This window comes from Rhinatrema bivittatum, chromosome 6 (genome assembly GCF_901001135.1).
Source record: "Rhinatrema bivittatum chromosome 6, aRhiBiv1.1, whole genome shotgun sequence".
Taxonomy (NCBI): Eukaryota; Metazoa; Chordata; class Amphibia; order Gymnophiona; family Rhinatrematidae; genus Rhinatrema; species Rhinatrema bivittatum.
The window spans coordinates 179,981,151-180,001,750 of record NC_042620.1 but is presented as its reverse complement, the minus strand read 5'-3'; the positions used below and the strand labels follow the sequence as shown (position 1 = coordinate 180,001,750).

Here is a 20,600-nt window from a genome sequence, read left to right as displayed (position 1 = left end):
AAACCTCTCCCCATACCTGCTCTGCTCAGTCCGGGTGAACTTACACGTGAATAGGACCTCTTAGAAAAATGTAATAAAACAGATATGTACTTATACAGGAGACGCTAGTTTACTATATGGACTTGTGACAGACTCAGAAAACTTGGTTAATACAGTCATGGCCAGGTGTTATGAGTGTGTGTTGAGAAGAAGAAGGGTGATGTCTGCTTTTAGTCTTGTTATCTAACTTTCTTTTTTTTTTACTAGTATCTTACTTTATGAAATACCCCAAGTCTCTTGTCCTATATGTTTGTCTTATTAGATTGTAAGCTCTATTGAGCAGGGACTGTCTTTTTGAATGTTTGTACAGCGCTGCGTATGTGGTGTAGCACTATAGAAATGTTAAGAATACGTAGTAGTAGTGATGCATTTATGGGCGCATTAATTTGTGTAATTGAGAAATGAATATATGTAATAATGCTTGCTAATGCAATAAGTAATTATGAAAAGAGTCTTGATTGCTAATATAAAAGTTCAGTTTACAAAAACTGTAGGTCTTTAGTAACCTTACAGTCTTGGGGATTTATAATTCTATGAATGTGTGTTGTATGATTAAACAGATGATAAATAAGTGCATGTGTGTTAAAGAATATGCATGCAAGCATTCAGAGTGCAAGTATGTGTGAAGTGTAAATAAATGAATGAGAGAAATACTAAAGGGAATGCAAGTAAAACTAGGCTCAGAATATGATAAAAGGGATAATATATATGTTATATAGGTTAATGTTGGTGTTAGGGTAGGCCAAAATAGTTTTTAAAAATGAGTGCCACAATCCCCTGTGGTACTGATACTTTAAAAGCCTCTTTTACACAGGAAAGTTTAGTTAGTGGCTAAAAATAGAAGAAGGTTGTTAAAATGTCTTTGGTTGTTATCTGACAGAGTAAAAGCGGGTTTGTTCAAGCTAGCTTTCCTACGTTTGTACAAGTATAATCAATTTTTAATTGCTCCCATAGGAAGCATGAAGGCTGCAGCAACACATCAGCCCAGACTTACATCAGCCTCAAGCAAAGGGCTGCTAGGGGTGAATAAAGGCGCATATGTATTTGGGTGAATAGATGTTTGTGGCCATGTCTGTGGGCAGAGTGAAGGCCTTTAATAATGCATCTATGGTGGCTCTTTCTTGTACATACTGGAGTATATCTTTAGCAAGTGATAAATGTATTTATTTATTTATTTATTTTTTGCTGAGTATCTCATGAATATCTCCTTTTTACGAAGGTTGGTATTCAACAAATCTCGAATATTTATACATGGGAGGCCAAAAACATTTTGGATGAATCAAGTCTATCATGTTAAAGTAAAATAAAAAAAATCAGCTTTTAAAATGTACCACTGAGGAGAAAGAGAGGAAATAAAAATTATAAAATCCCCATGAGAACAATTAGCGAGACTACTGGAACAAATTGTGCAGACGTTGATGGATAAGCACAATGACAAATAAAAAGTGATTGAAAAAGACATAGCAAGACAAAGGAAAGACGTGAACAGGAAAGCCTATTGAGTGCGGCAAATATGAATCCCACACTACGGTTTTCATAGCGTTTACCCACGTTAACCGGAAGTCTGAAAATTGTTTCCTTAATACGGCTAAAAGTCTACGCGTTCTTCCATAGCCTGCATACTTTCAGCTGCATCGAGAGGCAGTGTTCTTGAGGATGGGGGTTTAGGTCAGAGAAGGAAAAGTTATGCATGCAGATGGCATGTAAAATCTTTGCCTGGGCTCTTCCAGCAAAAATCTACTCACAAAAAAAAAAAAGCAGGTGCAAGTGATCACGTGTATTTTGCACCCGCCGCAAGCTTCAAATCAAAGGTACGGGCCTACTTTCACTTTGAGAATTGGTGCAAAGCCCCATGCTTAAGGTATACTTGTGGTCTTTGTTCCAATGCAGACAGTTTGAAAATTGTCTCCTGTGGGGTTAATTTAAGACATCTATAGCAGTGCAAAGCCTGCAGATGGATTCGTCTTACAGACTTTGCAGTAATTTTCAAAGCAAAAGTATGCACACACCTTCACTTGGAATATTACTCCAGGAAAAGTATTTGCACACATTTGCTTCTGCTAATTTGCGTAGGTATTTTTAACATGGAAAAACTATGGGGTAGATTTTCAAACCCCGGAGCACGTAAAAGCCCGGGCCTTACACGCGTGGTCAGGCCTTACGTGCGCCGGGCCAATTTTCAAACGGCCAGGCCATGCGTGTACGTAAGTTCCGGGGCTTGAAAAAGGGGCGGTCCAGAGGGCGGGGCAGTCTGGGGGTGGGGCGGGATGGTCAGGGGCAGGGTGAGGCTAGAGGTGCCCAGCACAGGATAGGGGAAGGGGAAGGGAGGCGCCCGGCACAGGATAGGGGAAGGGGAAAGGAGGTTAGTCTAGGGGGTGGTGAAGTTCCCTCCCAGTCCGCTCCTTAATTGAAGCGGACTGGGAGGGAACTGGGGAAGGCCCCGATGCTTCACAGCGCGTATTTGCTAAAGTTGACCCACCCCCCTTGCGTGCGCCGACCAGGCATTTTATAACATGCTCGCGCCAGCACGCACATGTTAAAAAATCGCGCGTCCATGTGTGTGTGCCGGGTAGCGCGTGCATATGGGCGCACGTGCATAAGTTTTGAAAATGTACTCATAGGTGCATACTTTTAAAAATTCAAAAGTCTGTGCATAGTTCTAAACCCTGCCCTAACCCCACTCCCTGGAAAGTCTCCCCCTACTGCGGGTAAAAGTGCATGCACTTACTTTTACTCACATATAGCCCAGGTGATTTATGGTAAATCTGTTTTTATTGTTTTATATAAAACATGAGCATCAACAAAGCATAACATATGGTATATAATGGGATCTGTTATATACCAGACACTCGTAAGCTTCTATGATCAGCCTTTCCACCCCCTGTGCCCCTGTGGGCTTATCCCCCCCCCCCCCCCCCCCCCCAGTGCACCAATGTGTACCTATGCAAACAATCAGTACAATAACAATAACAATGTAAGAGTGATACTATGTAAGAGTGATACTAAGACACCGTAAGATCCAAATGTCAGACATCTATGTGATTAAGGAAAAGGCTTTTCGAGTCTTGTGGCAGAGTTTGGATGAACGGAAGCCAAACTGCATTGATAGCTCTCCAAGTCCGAATTGGCAGGTGGCTGTTAGCCAGGGTTTCCATGGTTAGTAGATGCACTATCGACGAACGCCAGTATGCAAAGGAGGGTCCTTCCGGTGACCGCCAGACTGCCAAGATAGCCTTACAAGCTAATAAGTAGACTTTTGTAATCCGAAGGATCGAACCCTTTTTTCCCTTGATAGAACGGGGAAAGGTCCCGAAAAGGGCCACTAGTGGAGAGAATGGGATTCGAAAACCAACAACGCTAGCAGCAGAGCAATAAACCTCTCTCCAGAAAGTTTGGATTACTGGACATCCCCAGAAAGAGTGGCCCAGATGTGCTCCCTCTGCATTACACTTGATACATGTATCGGAGGTGGAGAGTCCCGATCTGTAAGCTTGATGTTGGGAGATATACATTTGATAAATGAGTTTATAACGGGTTTCTCTGAGAAGCGTATTGCACGTTGTCTTTCTGGTCATAATGAAGGCCGACCTCAACACAGCGACGGGCAATGGACGCCCAAGCTCCGCCTGCCATTTCACCTGTGCCTTCTCCAGGGTCTAGCGCTTATAGGTAACCTCCATCTGTTTGTAGAAGTAAGAAATGGAATGTTTCCTTGGGCTGTTAAGATCAAACCAGGTTTTCAAGAGTTGCCACTTTGGGTCTGAGAAGAGTGGCAGACCCAATGATTTCACATAATGTCGGACTTGCAAATAGTGGAAATGATCAGTGAGAGCGAAGCCATAAAAAGAACAGAGCTCTGGGAATTGCAATAGAGACCCATCCGCATACATCATCTGCCCAACATATATAAGCCGAGAGCTTTCCCGGGAGCGAAATTTGGAAGGGTCCGACCCCACTGGAAACGCTGGGTTGCCACAAAACGGGAGAAAGGGTGATACCCTGTCCGGTAGTGAGGCTTTCCGCAGGAGCCATTTCCAGGTCTGTCGCAGCGGCACTGGCAGCCAATGAAGGCTTTTTAGGACAGGGGAGATGTGATCTCTTCTTCTGGTGTTTGTTAATATTCGTGCTGCCGCATTTTGTACCATCTGAAGCGGTTTGGTATAGGAGGAAGGGAGACCTAGTAGGATAGAATTGCAATAGTCTAACTTTGAGAAAACTAATGCCTGAAGGATTGTTCTAAAGTCCTGCAAGTGAAAGAGAGGTCTTATCCTTTTCAAGACTTGGAGTTTAATTGACTTCAGTCAAATCTCTTCTCAGCCATCTCTTCTCCAAACTGAAGCACCCTAACCTCTTTGGCCTTTCCTCAAAGGGGATGGAATGGCTCCCCTATATCATTTTGGTCTTCCTTCTCTCTACCTTTTTTACTTCCACTATAGCTTTTTTGAGATGTGGTGACTAGAAGTGCACACAGTACTCTAGGTCCAGTCACACCATGGAGCACTACAAAGTTATTGATATTCTACATTTTATTCACCATTCCTTTCCTAATAATCAATAACATTCTGTTTGCTTTTACGATTGTCATCACACAATGAGCCAAGAATTTTAACATATTATCGGCAATGATATCTAGATCCTTTTCTTGGGTGGTGACTTCTAAGATGGAACCTAACATCCTGTAACTGTAGTGTGGATTATTTTCCCTATGTGCATCTGTTGCGACTGTCACTGCCCTACATCTCCACTCCACCCACCTTACCTCTTTTGTGACTCCCTCTTTCGTTGATGGACGTTTGGCTGCCGCGGCGTCTGTTGCCATCTTTCTCCGGTGTCCCCGGACCGGCTGGACGCTGCCTTCCGTCATGTTGTTCAGATGCCTAGGGGCGCACGCGTGGCGCGGCCCCAACTCAAGAACCAGCTGTGGCGTGAAACTCTGGGGCGTCCCCCTGTGATGATGTCATCAAACCCGGATATTTAAGGTCTTTGTTTTTGCTAGCTATTCGAGTTAGCAATGGTTTACCTAGCTTCCTCCATCAGGTATCACTGCGGATGGGATTCGCTCTCTGCAACCTTGCTACTCTGCCTCCTCGGACTTTACTATTGGGGTACCTGCTCCTCGGGGGCCTCGCTCTCTCTTTTGCTTTTCAGGTCACAGTCTGGAACCGGTACTCGCTCCTCAAGGGCCCATGTTCCTGGACCTGCTACTGAATACTACTTCTGCCAGGAAGACACTGCTGCCTACAACACCAGTGAGTTACCATCTCTCTCTCAGAACTAAACCCTGGATCCAGGTACTCGCTCCTCAAGGGCCTGCCTTCATTCCAGCTCCTGGGGTTCTTCTAAGAGACTATTGTGTGAGTGCTTTAGCAACAAGGTTCTATTTCTTGAACTCTGCATATCCTGCCTACTCATTTTATTCAGTTCTCTTTACAGCAAGCCATTGTGGGATCGCTGTTCCAGAGCCTGAGGGACTACAGCCCAGCCAGGCTATTTCCAGCTCACTACTGCCACCTCTGGTGGTCCACAATTCAGTTTAATAAAAGAACTAAGTGCATGTGTGTCTCCAAATCTGAGCCTGACAGGTGGCCCCTCTCGGGACCTTCCCCTGTGGGCGTGATCATCCACCACCGGCCCAAGGATCCACCCACAACCTTTACAAATAATTACAGCATCATTTTGCACAACCACATTCAACTTCATCTACCATTTGGATATCCAGTCTCCCAAGGAACTCCTGCAATTCTTCACAATCCGCTTCTGATTTAATAACTTGGAAAATATTATCTGTAAATTTGATCACTTCACTCATTATACCCTTTTCCTTATTTATAAACAGATTAAAAAGAACAAGTCCCAGAAAAGATCCCTGGGTCATTCTACTATTTACCTTCCTCCATTGAGAAAAATGACCATTTAGTCCTACTCTGTTTCCTATCTTTTAACCATCTTACAGTCCACAATAGGACATTGCCTCCTATCGCATTACATTTTTTTTCCTGAGGCGTCTCTCATGAAAGACTTTGTAAAATGCTTTCTGAAAATCCAGATATACTATATCCATTGGCTTACCATTTTCCACATATTTTCCACATATTTCCACATATTTCCACATTTTCCACATATTTTGACGGGAAGCCTACACTGGCTTCCCGTCAAATTCAGTATACTATTCAAAGTGCTCTCAGTAACCCACAGTGCTCTCAGTAACCCACAAGGCAATACACAACCTGGCACCACTCGAGCTCACATTCCCTCTCCAACTCCACACATCTTCCAGACCAGTGAGACAAGCCTACAAAAACAACCGTCAAATTCCACCGATGAAATCAGCATTAAGTAAAAGAGCTTTCTCCACAGCTGGGCCTAAACTCTGGAACTCTCTCCCATCAGAGCTCAGATCACTGCAATGCTCCACTACATTTAAAAAAAGACTCAAGACTTGGTTATTCAACCAAGCTTTCCCATAACATCAACCTGCGAAATATCCCTGCCAATATCCCCTCAGTGGTAACACGCTAGAGAACTATATAGATCTTCTCTAGAAATCACATGATCTTTGGCAGTCTATTATCTTCGGCAGTCTATCATTAAAACCCAGCCTCTAGCCTATATTAGGCACCGCTCATGTTAATTATGTTATTACCCCCTTATATCTTAATCCAAGTTAATTCGACCTGTTCATTGTAAGACATTTACTTGTCATTGTTGTTATTGTTTAAAATGTAAACCGAATTGATCAATAATTTTGTTATTGGAAAGTCGGTATAGAAAAATGCTAAATAAATAAATAAATATTTATTAAACCCTTTTTAAAAATGTAGCAGATGACTGAGGTAAGATTTCCTTTGAATAAATCCATGTTGATTGTGTTCCATTAAACCACGTCTATGTGTTGAGTAATTTTATTCTTAGAATAGTTTCTATAATTTTTTCTGACACGGACATCAAACTATCCAGTCTATAATTTCCAGGATCACCAGTGGTGCCCCTTTTAAAAGACTGGCTTTACATTACTCACTCTCCAGTCCTCAGGTATAATAGATGATTTTAATGATAGGATATACATTACTAGTAATAAGTCTGCTATTTCATTTTTTAATTCTTTCAGAACTCTGAGGTGCAATTTATTCATTTGGTCCAGGTGATTTGCCACTTTCTAGTTTGTCAATTTGTCCTATTTACATTTTCCAGGTTCATCATGATTTATTTCAGTTTCTTTAAATTGACATCATTAAATTCCATTTCCGACACAGGTATCTTCCCAACATCCTCCTCAGTAAATACTGAAGCAAAGAATTAATTTAGCCTTTCCACTAGGACTTTGTCTTCCTTTTACCCACTGATCATATAATGGTACAACCAACTCCCTCATAGGTTTTCTACTTCAGATGTATTTGAAAAAGTTTTATTATATATTTTTGCCTCTACTGCAAGTTTCTTTTCAAATTCTATTTTTGCCTGCTTTATCAATATTTTGCATTTAACTTGCCAGCACATTTTTTAAAAGAAGTTCTTTTGACTATAATTGCCTTTTTCGCCTCATCTTTTTTATCAATACTTGCTTTTCTTTCACCGTTTTTAATGTGTGGAATGCATCTGGTCTGGACTTTCAAAATGGTATTTTTAAACAATGTCCATGCCTGATATAAACCCTTAACCTTTGCAGCTGCACCATTTAGCTTTTTAAAAATATTTTCCTAATTTTATCAGTTTCCCTTTTGAAAATTAAATGTTTTTCTTAATGTCCTCCTTCTAGTTATATCAGATTTGATTGTGATATCACTACTGCCAAGTAACCCCACTATTGTTACCTCTTACACCAAATCCTGCATTCCACTATAGATTAGATCTAAAACAGCACCCCTCTCATTGGTTCCTGGAACGACTGTTACATGAAGCAGTCATTTATTTAATCTACAAACTTTACCTTCCTAGTATGTCTTTGTAACAGACACCTAGTTCTGTTACCATTAAGGCCTGGGTAAACCCTTAGTTTAGCTAGTTAAGATCAGGTTAGTGAATGGGGGAGGTTGCCATTCAAATGCAGCCCCTCCCTTTGAGGGGTCTGGAATGACCATCTTCCCGAGAGGTTTTTTAAGCAGCCCTCTCCAGAGGCTTGGGAGGTGGGCCATTATGGTTTGCTTAGAGTTAGGAGGTAGAGAGGAGTTTTTTCCTGGGTTGTTTTTCAGACCCAATCTTATGTTTCTTATGTTCTTATGTTGCATATAGGGAAAAATAACCCATGCAGTAGTTAAACAATGTTAGGTTCCATATTAGAAGTTACCACCCAGGAAAAAAATCTAGGCATCATTGTGGATAATACATTGAAATCGTTGGCTCAGTGTGCTGCGGCAGTCAAAAAAAACAAACAGAATGTTAGAAATTATTAGGAAGGGAATGGTGAATAAAACGGAAAATATCATGATGCCTCTGTATCACTCCATGGTGAGACCGCACCTTGAGTATTGTGTACAGTTCTGGTCACTGCATCTTAAAAAAGATATAGTTGCACTGGAGAAGGTACAGAGAAGGGCAACCAAAATGACAAAGGGGTTGGAACTGCTCCCCTATGAGGAAAAGCTAAGGAGGTTAGGGCTGTTCAACTTAGAGAAGAGACTGCTGAGGGGAGACATGATAGAGGTCTTTAAAATCATGAGAAGTCCAGAACAATTAGATGTGAATCGATTATTTACACTTTTGGATAATAGAAGGATGAGGGGGCACTCCATGAAGTTAGCATGTAGCACATTTAAGACTAATCTGAGAAAATTCTTTTTCACTCAATGTACAATTAAGCTCTGGAATTTGTTGCCAGAGAATGTGGTTAGTGCAGTTAGTGTAGTTGGGTTTAAAAAAGGTTTGGATACGTTCTTAGAGGAGAAGTCCATTAACTGCTATTAATCAAGTTAATTTAGGAAATGGCCTCTGCTATTACTGGCATCAGTAGCATGGGATCTTCTTAGTGTTTGGGTACTTGCCAGGTTCTTGTAGCCTGGTTTGGCCTCTTAGAAACAGGATGCTGGGCTTGATGGACCCTTGGTCTGACCCAGCATGGCACTTTATGTTCTTATGTTATTACCATTCTCTCTCACACACACACCCAGACAGGCTACCATTCAAACACATACATACTCAAAGAAAGGCAGGCTCCCCATCGGGTCCGGAAGGCCGCCAGCAGCTGAGAAGAAGAGCAGACGTGGGAGGCCACTGGCTCCAAGAAGAGGAAGGAACCCATTCTCCTGCTGCTCCTTGTGTGCCTGTCCTACACTATTCAAAACTCACGGGGCTAGAACTTCTTCTATGCTGATCTCACGATGCACGAGATCAGCATAGAGAACATACTGGCCGCACGTGGTTTGAAGACTGGCACACAGAGAAGCGGGAGAACGGGCTTCTTCTTCTTTTCGGCCACCAGCAGCTTCCCAGGCCTGCTACTCTTCTCAGCCACCAGTGGCCTCCTGGACCTGTTACTCTTCTTTCTTTGGCTGCTGGCAAAATGGGGTTCACTGGCAGCTTCCAGGGCCTCTTCCTGTTCTCGGCCACTAGTGAGATGGGGTCCACCGGTGGTCTCCTGGGCCTCTTCCTCTTCGTGGCGCCACTCTTCTGGATGTGCATGCAGTTGGTGGTACACAGCATATCCCATTTCAAAGTTGGTGGTGCCTGTCCACCACTGTGCACTATGGACACTACGCCCATGTGTACACATACCACCTCTCACCAACTATTAGAAAATCATACATGTGACACACACAGTGCAAATGACCGGAAGGTTTATGTTTATACTGCTGGACTGCTGTCTGCATCTTAATATTGTTCAGTTTTTAGTTAGTTAAAGTTGCTAAGAGAGTAGGGGTGTCTAATCTAATGTCCTTTAAATTTAATTGGAGCATTTTATGTTAGCTTGCAATAACCTGCAAGGGGACATCAGTTAATCTGTTGATATGGACTGGGTAACTCCCTTGTTTTATCTAAATCTTTGATTGATACTTGTGAAAAATGTCCCTCTTGTCCTTTTAATTGGGTGAGTGGGAAGGAAAAAAAAAGTGACATTGAAAATTAACTTAGCTTTCTTTTTTAAATCAAACACTGAAAATTAACCTAGTTTATTCTTTTAAATCAAACACACACAGAATAGCAGTTTACCCCACAATCTCTCTTTTCCCCCCCAAGCTTCAAGTCACAAAATTTTCCAGCAAAGCAATTATTTATACATCCTCTTCAATCATCAGCGAAATCACTTCCTGCTCTCAGTGCTTCCTCAGGATTCCCCAGCCCTACCCGAAGACCTTTCTCCTCTCCCCTCTCCCCTCTTCCCTCTCAACTCCCACCACCTCTGTCCTGAATATGTGTAACCCTCAAGCCTTAACCCAGCACTCTCAGCCCTTCTCTTCCTGTCAAACCCAATCAAGGCAATCTTCCTCTTTTCCCCATCCTACCCATCTGTCTACTTCCCTCTAATCCTGCAGCCTGCTTCTCTAGGCTGCCAATCACTCTAGCTCTGCTGACAGAACCCATGTCTGTTGAAGTCTTGCAATAGAGCATACACCTGCATAGTCTGGCATTTATGTGCACAAGTTCTGAACTACGCACATAGGGGTAGATCTTAAATAATTACGCGCGCGTGTACTTTTGTTCGCGCAAACAAAAGTACGCCGGATTTTATAAGATACGAGCGTAGCCGTGCGTATCTTATAAAATCTGGGGTCAGTGCGCGCAAGGCTACGCAAAATCGGCAGCCTGCGCGCGCCGAGCCGCACAGCCTGCCTCCGTTCCCTCCGAGGCTGCTCCAAAATCTGAGCAGCCTTGGAGGGAACTTTCCTTCCGCGTCCCCCCACCTTCCCCTCCCTTCCCCTACCTACCCCACCCCTCAGCCCTACCTAAATCCCCCCCTACCTTTGTTGTGCAAGTTACGCCTGCTTCAAGCAGGCGTAACTTGCGCGCGCCGCCTTGGCATCCCCCGGCACAGGCCGCAATGCCGGGGGACTCAGGACCGCCCTCCTAGCCCACCCTGAACCATCGCCACGCCCCTGGACCCGCCCCAGACCACCTCCTGACCCCGGACACGCCCCCTCCCGCCCCCTTTTATGAAGCCCCAGGACTTACGCGCGTCCCGGGGCTTTGCGCGCGCCGACGGCCTATGCAAAATCTAGCCCATAGTTTGGTGTGTATAAAATCTGAGCTATGCATGTTTGCTTCTTAGTGGCCAGCAGGGTATGCATACATACGGACATCACTTCTGGAAGCTATACAAAGAGATAAATCAATTAATTCTGCCTTGCCCTAAAACTAGTTTATCTAATGTTTTGTTATTTGCCAGGTATTTCTATCCTGCATTGGCCACTTTTGGACCCTCGGTCTGACCCAGTATGGCAACTTCTTATGCTCTTATCACTGATCTACCGAACATAACATGGAATTTTCAAAATAGCTCAGGTTCCAAATGGTTAATTTGAAGGGATATATTTTATTTCCCAGAACCTCTAACAAGAAATAAAAATTCACCATCTCAACCCATTCCCCAGTCACCCACCATTGCATAACTTGTGTTTTCAGTATGAAAATTCCTACTAGGGGCTGGAGACATAAACATGTTTGCTGAGGATTAAAGGAGTGTGACACTCCAGTAAGCATTCTCTCCCACTACCCTCATTGAGGTGCTCATGGAAGAGATGAGGGAGGGGAAGTGGAGACAGAGTTGTGTCACAGCTGGGGGAGGTGGGGGGGGGGGGGGTAAGGTACACAAGCTAAAGATGTGAAAAGGGATGAATACCAGTGACAAGCAAAGAGCTTCTGTGTGGCTGTTGCCTCCTCTTGGTCAGACAGGACAGCAGCTGAAGAATGGCTGGAGTTGTCCTATCATTAACCAGTTGGTCAGTGACACAGCACTAGGTGAACCTTGGAGGCTGTATGGCTTAAGCCAGGTTTGTCCATATTAGAAATGGCAGCCTAGTTAATAACATGGCAGGGGCCCAGTCAGCAGGGTGGAAGGCAATGGCCTGACTGGTCCTATGATGGATAAAGCAATGAGAACAGAAATGGCAGAGTTGGTCCCAGGATGGGAAAACAATAACAAAAGGGTTAAGGGTCCAAATGGTTTATAACTGTGAACCACTCAATTCTCGTGGATCAGCTAGCTAACATCGGCATCAAAGGTACCGCACTTAGTTGGTTCAAGTCTTTCCTCAAAAACAGATTCTACAAGGTCAAAATCAACAACAAAGAATCACAACCCGTCAGTTCAACCCTGGGAGTTCCGCAAGGCTCCTCCCTATCCCCTACCCTTTTCAACATTTACCTTCTCCCGCTCTGCCAGCTCCTTTCCACCCTAAAGCTAACTCACTACATATACGCCGATGATGTTCAAATACTCATCCCGATTACTGACTCTCTACATAAAACACTCCGCTTTTGGAACAATTGGCTTCAATCTATCAACTAGGGATGTGAATCGTTTTAGGACGATTAAAATTATCGTCCGATAATTTTAATATCGTCTTAAACCGTTATGGAACACAATACAATAGAGATTCTAACGATTTATCGTTATAAATCGTTAGAATCGTGAGCCGGCACACTAAAACCCCCTAAAACCCACCCCCGACCCTTTAAATTAAATCCCCCACCCTCCCGAACCCCCCCCCCCAAATGACTTAAATAACCTGCGGGTCCAGCGGCGGTCCGGAACGGCAGCGGTCCGGAACGGGCTCCTGCTACTGAATCTTGTTGTCTTCAGCCGGCGCCATTTTCCAAAATGGCGCCGAAAAATGGCGGCGGCCATAGACGAACACGATTGGACGGCAGGAGGTCCTTCCGGACCCCCGCTGGACTTTTGGCAAGTCTTGTGGGGATCAGGAGGCCCCCCCAAGCTGACCAAAAGTTCCTGGAGGTCCAGTGGGGGTCAGGGAGCGATTTCCCGCCGCGAATCGTTTTCGTACGGAAAATGGCGCCGGCCATACGCGTATGGCCGGCGCCATTTTCCGTATGGAAAATGGCGCCGGCAGGAGATCGACTGCAGGAGGTCGTTCAGCGAGGCGCCGGAACCCTCGCTGAACGACCTCCTGCAGTCGATCTCCTGCCGGCGCCATTTTCCGTACGAAAACGATTCGCGGCGGGAAATCGCTCCCTGACCCCCGCTGGACCTCCAGGAACTTTTGGCCAGCTTGGGGGGGGGCTCCTGACCCCCACAAGACTTGCCAAAAGTCCAGCGGGGGTCCGGAAGGACCTCCTGCCGTCCAATCGTGTTCGTCTATGGCCGCCGCCATTTTTCGGCGCCATTTTGGAAAATGGCGCCGGCTGAAGACAACAAGATTCAGTAGCAGGAGCCCGTTCCGGACCGCTGCCGTTCCGGACCGCCACTGGACCCGAAGGTTATTTAAGTCATTTGGGGGGGGGGATTTAATTTAAAGGGTCGGGGGTGGGTTTTAGGGGGGTTTAATGTGCCGGTTTTGCGATTTTATGTTTTTTCGATTTTTCACGATTTTTCACGATTTTTCACGATATTTTACCCCCCCAAACGGCAACAATACGATTCCCTCCCCCTCCCAGCCGAAATCGATCGTTAAGACGATCGAGGACACGATTCACATCTCTACTATCAACCACCTTCTCACAAGCCTCAACTTAATCCTTAATACCAACAAGACTGAACTCCTCCTCATCTCCCAGGATGTCAATTATGTAGTTTCCAACAATCATCCCACCATTCAACCATCCCTCTCCTCCCAAGTAAGAAACCTCGGAGTCATCATGGACAATCAACTGAACCTAAAAAAATTTATCAATAATACCACAAAGGATTGCTTTTTTAAATTACAAGTCCTAAAACGACTGAGACCACTCCTCCACTTCCAAGACTACCGTACAGTTCTCCAATCACTCATTTTTTCAAAAATTGACTACTGCAACTCGCTTCTGCTCGGTCTCCCAGCAAACACCATCAAACCCTTACAGATGTTGCAGAACGCCACAGCCAGGATTTTGACTAAGACCAATAAAAGAGAACATATTACACCCATCCTGCGGAACCTGCATTGGCTCCCAATCAAATTTAGAATTATGTACAAAGTCCTAATGGTCTTACACAAAGCCATTCACAATCTCACTCCTCTTGTTCTTAATATCCCACTTCGTCTACACATACCCTCCAGACTGGTGAGATCTGCCTATAGAGACACTTTCTATGCCCCCCCCCCCCCCCCAAAAAAAAAACCACATTAAGGAAACGAGCTCTTTCCACAGCTGGCCCTCCGCAATGGAATGCTCTCCCACCACAGCTCTGGCTAGAACGATGCCCGATTACTTTCAAAAAAAGACTAAAAACTTGGCTGTTCGATCAAGCCTTTCCTTAATTTCAGATGATCCTTCCAGCATTCTACCTCTTCTAGTAATGGACTAGCTCTCAGTTTAACCTTCCTATTTTAGAGGATCAATCCAAGTTATGTACCCTAGCAACATGACACTGGGTTAATCTCTTAGTAACATGACTCTTTGTCCCTTTTAATCTCCTGCTCTCTGGAAGAGCTTATTATTATTTGTTCTGTTGATCCCAGTTCTTGTATCCCTTGTTTGATGTAATGCATTCTTACATGCTTGTTCTCGTTTTGCTGTAAACCGAAGTGATATGTAATTTTTTACATGAATATCGGTATATAAAAGCGCTAAACAAACAAACAAATAAATAAATAACTGAGGGTCATGCAATTGGTTATTGTGTGTTGTTTACATGAAGCTGCAACCCTTGTTTTTCAATATGAATGCTTGCGGGGATGTTATTATGGTATATGTAAATACAGTCTTGTGGATTTTGGGGACAGGCCAGAAGGGAATGCCAGGAAGATCATGGCTGCCAATGTTAGATATAACAGACTTCTGAAAATTATTGTTTTGACTTCCAACAGCATGAAAGTGTTTTCAAATTTAGAGAAATTAAATGTTTGATTTTCAGAAATGAAAGCTTCTCTGAACTCCCTTATTGTGTCTTTCTCATACAGAACCAACCTGTGATTTCTGAATGTGTCTGAGATGATTCCTCAAGGATGGAGGTTTTCTCCTTATGACAAATTATTGCTGTCTTATCATTGGTAAAATCATTGGAACAGTCCTCCTTATCACGGTCATTGAGATGGTAGCCATAAATTCCCTGAGGTCCTTCTGATGTGCTATCAGCTTTGTCACCATTATCTTTAATATATTGGTGGTGTTTAGGTTTGCTTTTCTTTTTCTTGTTGATCTAAAATGAAAACAATCACAAAGAAACTCTATTTCATACAATAGATAAAAGAATAAAAGGGAAATATGTATTGTTTACTTTTTATTTTCATACATATCTATTTACAAATGGCACAACAAAAGAAAACTATTTGCTAAAAACTTTTCCATATAAACATTATAAAGCAGCCTGGGATGTAAGCGTCACAAATGATGTTGGCTGTGTTGGAGCCGCCCAGGAAATATAAAGACAGTAACATCATTAAGGACTTAAGGAGGCTCTTGCAGAGTTCTACAAGAGACACAAACTCAGTATGAATAGAAGGGGTCAATTTCAAAGAGCCGCTGAGTGATGAAGATAACTGGCTAACGTTAGGTAGTTATCATTAGCCAAATTTTCAGAAAAACCTAACTGGCAAGGTTTTCAGCTGACAGATTTCTTAAATCGAGCTGGTCAAAATTTGAATGGCTAGATTTAAGACCACTATTTGTGTGTGCAGCTGGGGTTGCTCCATGAAACCTAACCAGTTAGTAGGGATGTCAATTCATTTTCATTTGTTTCGGGAATTTAGGTTTGTCAATTTTTTATGCACAAGAAAGAAAGCTTTCAAATATTTCCACGTGGGCCCATATATGCATGCATATGGGTCTACCCAGATTTGTTATAGCATTTTAGAATATGTATAGACCCATCTGTGAATGTTATAAAATTTGATAACCACTCCCTCTAAAGCATGTGTGTACCTTTTAACATGTGCACTTCTGGTTTTGCTGGGGTGGGCTTATTCCAAAATGGTACCCCTGATAAGTGAGTCAAATTTCACTACTAAGGACGTGGCCTGGCTGGCCTCCCTGGTGGTAAGAATAAAGCCCTCCCTTTCCCCATGTGGGGGGAGGGGTCCATCAGAATAAAAGAATTTTCTGGAAACTGATGACTTTAAGCTGGTGGTGCAGGCATCCATGTTACCTATGTTAGACTATTGCAATGCTGTTTATGTAGGATTGCCAGCTTTATCACTGAGAGCGCTACAGCTGCTTTTGAACTCTACAACTCATCTAATCAGTGGAAAAAAACCTTACTGACCCACATTACCTGTTGCTATTCCAGCTTCATTGGCTGCCTGTCCAGTTTTAGCTACAGTTCAAAGTACTACTTATAACACCAAACTGCTCAATGCTAGGTCTTTCCCATGGATACATTTTTTTGCTATGAATTTACCAACAAACACAAACCCTTCAATCTCAGCATAGAGGATTTCTTGAAGCACTCTCAGTGAAAGCAGCATGATTGTCTGTGTTCAAGAGACTGTGCCTTCTCTGTGGTTGCATCTTCCATCTGGAATATAATACCTGAAAGTTTAAGACTTATGGAATGCACAAAAATCTTTAAAGCATTCCTGAAATCTTTTTTGCTGGGACTAGCTTTTACTTGATTTTGCGTGTTTAGAACACTTTTGAGCTTGCAGATCATTTGATTACGATCTTGACCATAGTTATTTTCACCTTAAATTGTAACTTGTCTTACTTTTGTTTAAGTCTGCCTTAAGTTTGAATCTTTTGTACTAATTATGTATGTTGTTATGTATATCGCTTAGGGCCCAGGCACAAGTGATTAATACATTTTTATAAATACAAATAACTGCACCATGCAGGAGGCCTGGCAAGGCCTCCAAATAGAGTTTAGTTTTGGAGCCTTCTACCCCCATGGGTTAGTACCTCATGAAAAATAGGGGGGTGGACTGAGATAGGGTGAGGGTTGTAGGGTGAGCAAAAGCCAAACAGCATTGATATGTAAAGGGACAATGAAAAGCCACTGTAACAATGGATTGAGGGTTAACTGGAAAAAAACTGAAACATACAATTGAGGAAGTCACACAACCAGCAACACTGAACAAACTGCTTTTTATTCCTACTTCTCTTCTCTATATATTGAGGACCTCAAGAAGGCAGCCTGGGCATTGAGCCATAAGGAAGGGAAGTAGTTAGAGCATCTGCTTGCCAGGAAGGAGGAGGACAGAGTTAAGTTCTGTGAGCGCCCATGGCCGATGGCCCCAGTGCTGGAGATCACTCCCGGACCCCTGCTGGACCACCAGGGACTTTTGGCAAGTCTTCGGGGACCCTCCTGACCCCCACAAGACTTGCCAAAAGTCCAGCGGGGGTCCGGGAGCGACCTCCTGCACTCCGGCCATCGGTTGCCAGTAATCAAAATGGCACTGATAGCCTTTGCCCTTACTATGTCGCAGGAGCTACCAGTGCCATTGGTCAGCCCCTGTCACATGGTAGGAGCACAAGATGGCACCGATGGCCATGTGACAGGGGCTGACCAATGGCACTGGTAGCCCCTGTCACATGGTAGGAGCACAAGATGGCACCGATGGCCATGTGACAGGGGCTGACCAATGGCACTGGTAGCCCCTGTGACATAGTAGGTCAAAGGCTATCGGCGCCATTTTGAATACTGGCAGCCGAGGGTGTGAGTGCAGGGGATGGCTCCCGGACCCCCTGCTGGACCACCAGGGAGTTTTGCTAAGTCTTGGGGGGGGGGGGGGTCAGGAGGGTGGGAGGTTGTAGTTAATTTAATTTTAGCGGGAAAACGAATAGGAATTGACATATAGAACATATCGGGGGGGCCCCTTGCCGAATGCAACTTATCTGCCCCCTGACGAATACGAATCCTGAATGCAACGCATGGCGTCCCTCTGCACATCCCTAGTGTGCAGCAAAAGAGCCTCAGAGCAGGGCCTAGCCTACACAGGCTGCTCAACCTGCCAGGTTGCCCATGTCCCTTAACCTCCCACAGAGCGAGACGAATGTAGGAATGGCGCATCAAGCTCAGTGACCGGAGGAAGGAGGAAGCCCTACAGCAAAAAAAACCTCATTCTCTGTCTCTGTATTTCCTTTTTTTTTTTTTAACTTACCTGAGCTCAGCGTTACCTGGCTGAGTACATAGATGGTCTCCAGCTGCAGGGGGAGAGGGCATTTGCTGTCAACTCTGTACTCAGCTTCCTATACCTGCTGCCTTTCAACCGCTAAACAACTAAGACCCACATCGGCTGAAAAACCAGCAACTGGACCAAGGCACTCATCTAAGTGACCACAGAAATCACCTCAGGAATTCTCAACTGGGGGAGTAACCTTTTGGTATCACTGCAGGAGAGCAGGGTGAATTTATTTTCCTTATTTCTCCTTTTTTAAATCAAAGCAATCCCCAGTAGTGAAATGTACGTCCACCATCTGCTGGAAATGGAGAATACAGGCAGACTGATGTCACTGCAGGGGTATATATACTGTGATGTCAGTTTGCTCCATCTCCAGCTGCTGGTAGAGGTGCATAATCCTCTGGTTCTGGATTCATCTGACTGGACACTAAGAAATGTTCATTTTTACAAATATCTAGGGCATTTGCTTTTAGGGATCATTTTTAACCTTTAAGCTCTATGAAGGCTCATTGCAGCTGGCAGAGCTCTGACTTCTTGCTGGTAGCTGTGGCGGCACATATTTTATTTTGGGACAGGGAGGGATTATATTCTGAAAGCCTAAATTCTCAAGTCCCCAATTGTGTAATCAGCACAGCAGAGCTGGACTGCCATATCCAGGCAGGTATTTTGACTTCTTGCCCTTAGTTCGAGCTTACATCACAGTCAGAGTATGTTCATTTCACTTCCTCTATCTAATTTCTGATGTTGGTGATATAAGAAGAGCAACTTCACATATCATAAAAGAGATTCTGTGAATAGGGATAGGATATGCCTGTGGGGCCCTAACAGATCCCACTCCAAAGTATATAGTCCACATACAAAGTGTTGTGTTCCAAACAAAGAGCTTTTATTGATCCAAATCAAAAGTCTCAATAGTTACAAAAATCAACAACAGTCCAGAGTATAAAAACTCAAAACAGATTATAGCTTCTTAATTTCAAAAATCACTGGAAAAGGTGAATATAGTTCTTATGCTTCTTAACTCATTTTCCAACACTATGAGCCTAGGATTTTTCCAACAAGGCCTTTGCCCCATCAGGAAAACTCAACAGAATCTTCTTTTTGTCACACTGAATTACTCATTAGTGGCAAGCCTGTAAAAGGGAGCAGAGCCTTAGCGTGCCTGATGATGTCATTCAGGCACCAGCAGCCGGGAGGGAGGAAGCAGCCCACACTGCAAGGCTGCGGTCCTTGTATTCTTCAGGAGCAGAGAGGGTGAATGAGGGGATCGCTATAGCACAACACTGGGGTAAACAGCATTCAGGAAGTCATGCATCTGCCACCTGCAGTGAGTGAGGGGATTGTGGGTGAGGTGTGGGAGGGGAGCAAGATTACTGGGGATTGGGGAACAAGATTTCTGGGGAGTAGGGGGGCTGGGAAGGGAAAGGAGGCTGGGGAGCAAGACTGCTGGGAAGTGGAGGTCTGGGAGGACAGGGCCTGTTGATGGGATAGGAGAGGCATCTGGAAAGCAACACTGCTGGGGAGTGGGGGTCTGGGTGGGGAGAGGGGGCTGAGGATTAAGACTCCTGGGGAAGTGGGGTGTTGGAGAGGAGAGTGGACTAAGAGTCCTGGAGGTTGGGAGGATGGGGAGCAAGATTGTGTGGGAGCATGTGTGTGTGGGAGAGTGAGAGGGAGCATGTGTGTATTCATGTGGGAGAGAGAGAGAGCAGGTGTGTATTCATGTGGGAGAGAGACAGAACAAGCATGTGTGTGGGAGATGGACCCCACTTCCTCTCTGCCTGTTAATCATGACAATTTTAGGGTTTCTGGAAATCAAAAGTTCCCAGATATGGATAATGGGTGTTTTTTGAAAACCCTTATTAGTTCTAACTATTGTGTGCTATTTGATGTTTTATTTGAAATATTTTATTGATGTTTGAAAATTTTTAATGTGGGTTTTTAATTATTGAATGCTATTCTATTCATTAGTTTTGAATTATTCTTTTTATTGGTATGGTTTTATAAATTTTGTTTTATGAGAAATGGTAATGCTTCTGTTTTTTGATTGTTGCAGTTCATATAGAATTTGGCTTGTTGTGGTTTCTAGTTCAGTTTTTGCCAATACATTTCTATTTATACTTTATGGTCTCTTTATTCTGTATTTGAAGGTCTATGTGTGTTTTGCACTTGCGGCTGAGTAAGGCATCCCAATAGTGTGCAGTTTGTATGTAGAGATCTATAGCAGCTTTGCTTGTTCTGTTTTCCTAACAGAGGGTGTATTGGTGATTTAGGACTGGTGTAAAATTTGCAGTGTTAATTCTGTTTATTTGTGGCTCTCTAAGGGTCCTGCCCATGCCCAAGATGCATTACAGTAGGCCTAAGATCATATGAGTTCCAACTGTCTCTTGCTTTTTTGCAGGGTTTTCTGGTTTGCAC

General features: G+C 43.9%; 1 protein-coding gene across 3 annotated transcripts in view; it reads right to left on the bottom strand.

Annotated features, from left to right (window-relative positions):
* Positions 1–20,600, bottom strand: part of SPATS2L (spermatogenesis associated serine rich 2 like) — a 174,722-nt gene that overhangs the window by 43,242 nt on the left and 110,880 nt on the right. For all 3 annotated transcript variants that reach the window (XM_029606208.1, XM_029606206.1, XM_029606207.1), the window contains exon 5: positions 15,037–15,268. In XM_029606208.1, the coding sequence (XP_029462068.1) occupies positions 15,037–15,268 (232 nt within the window). The remainder of the gene's footprint in view (positions 1–15,036; positions 15,269–20,600) is intronic.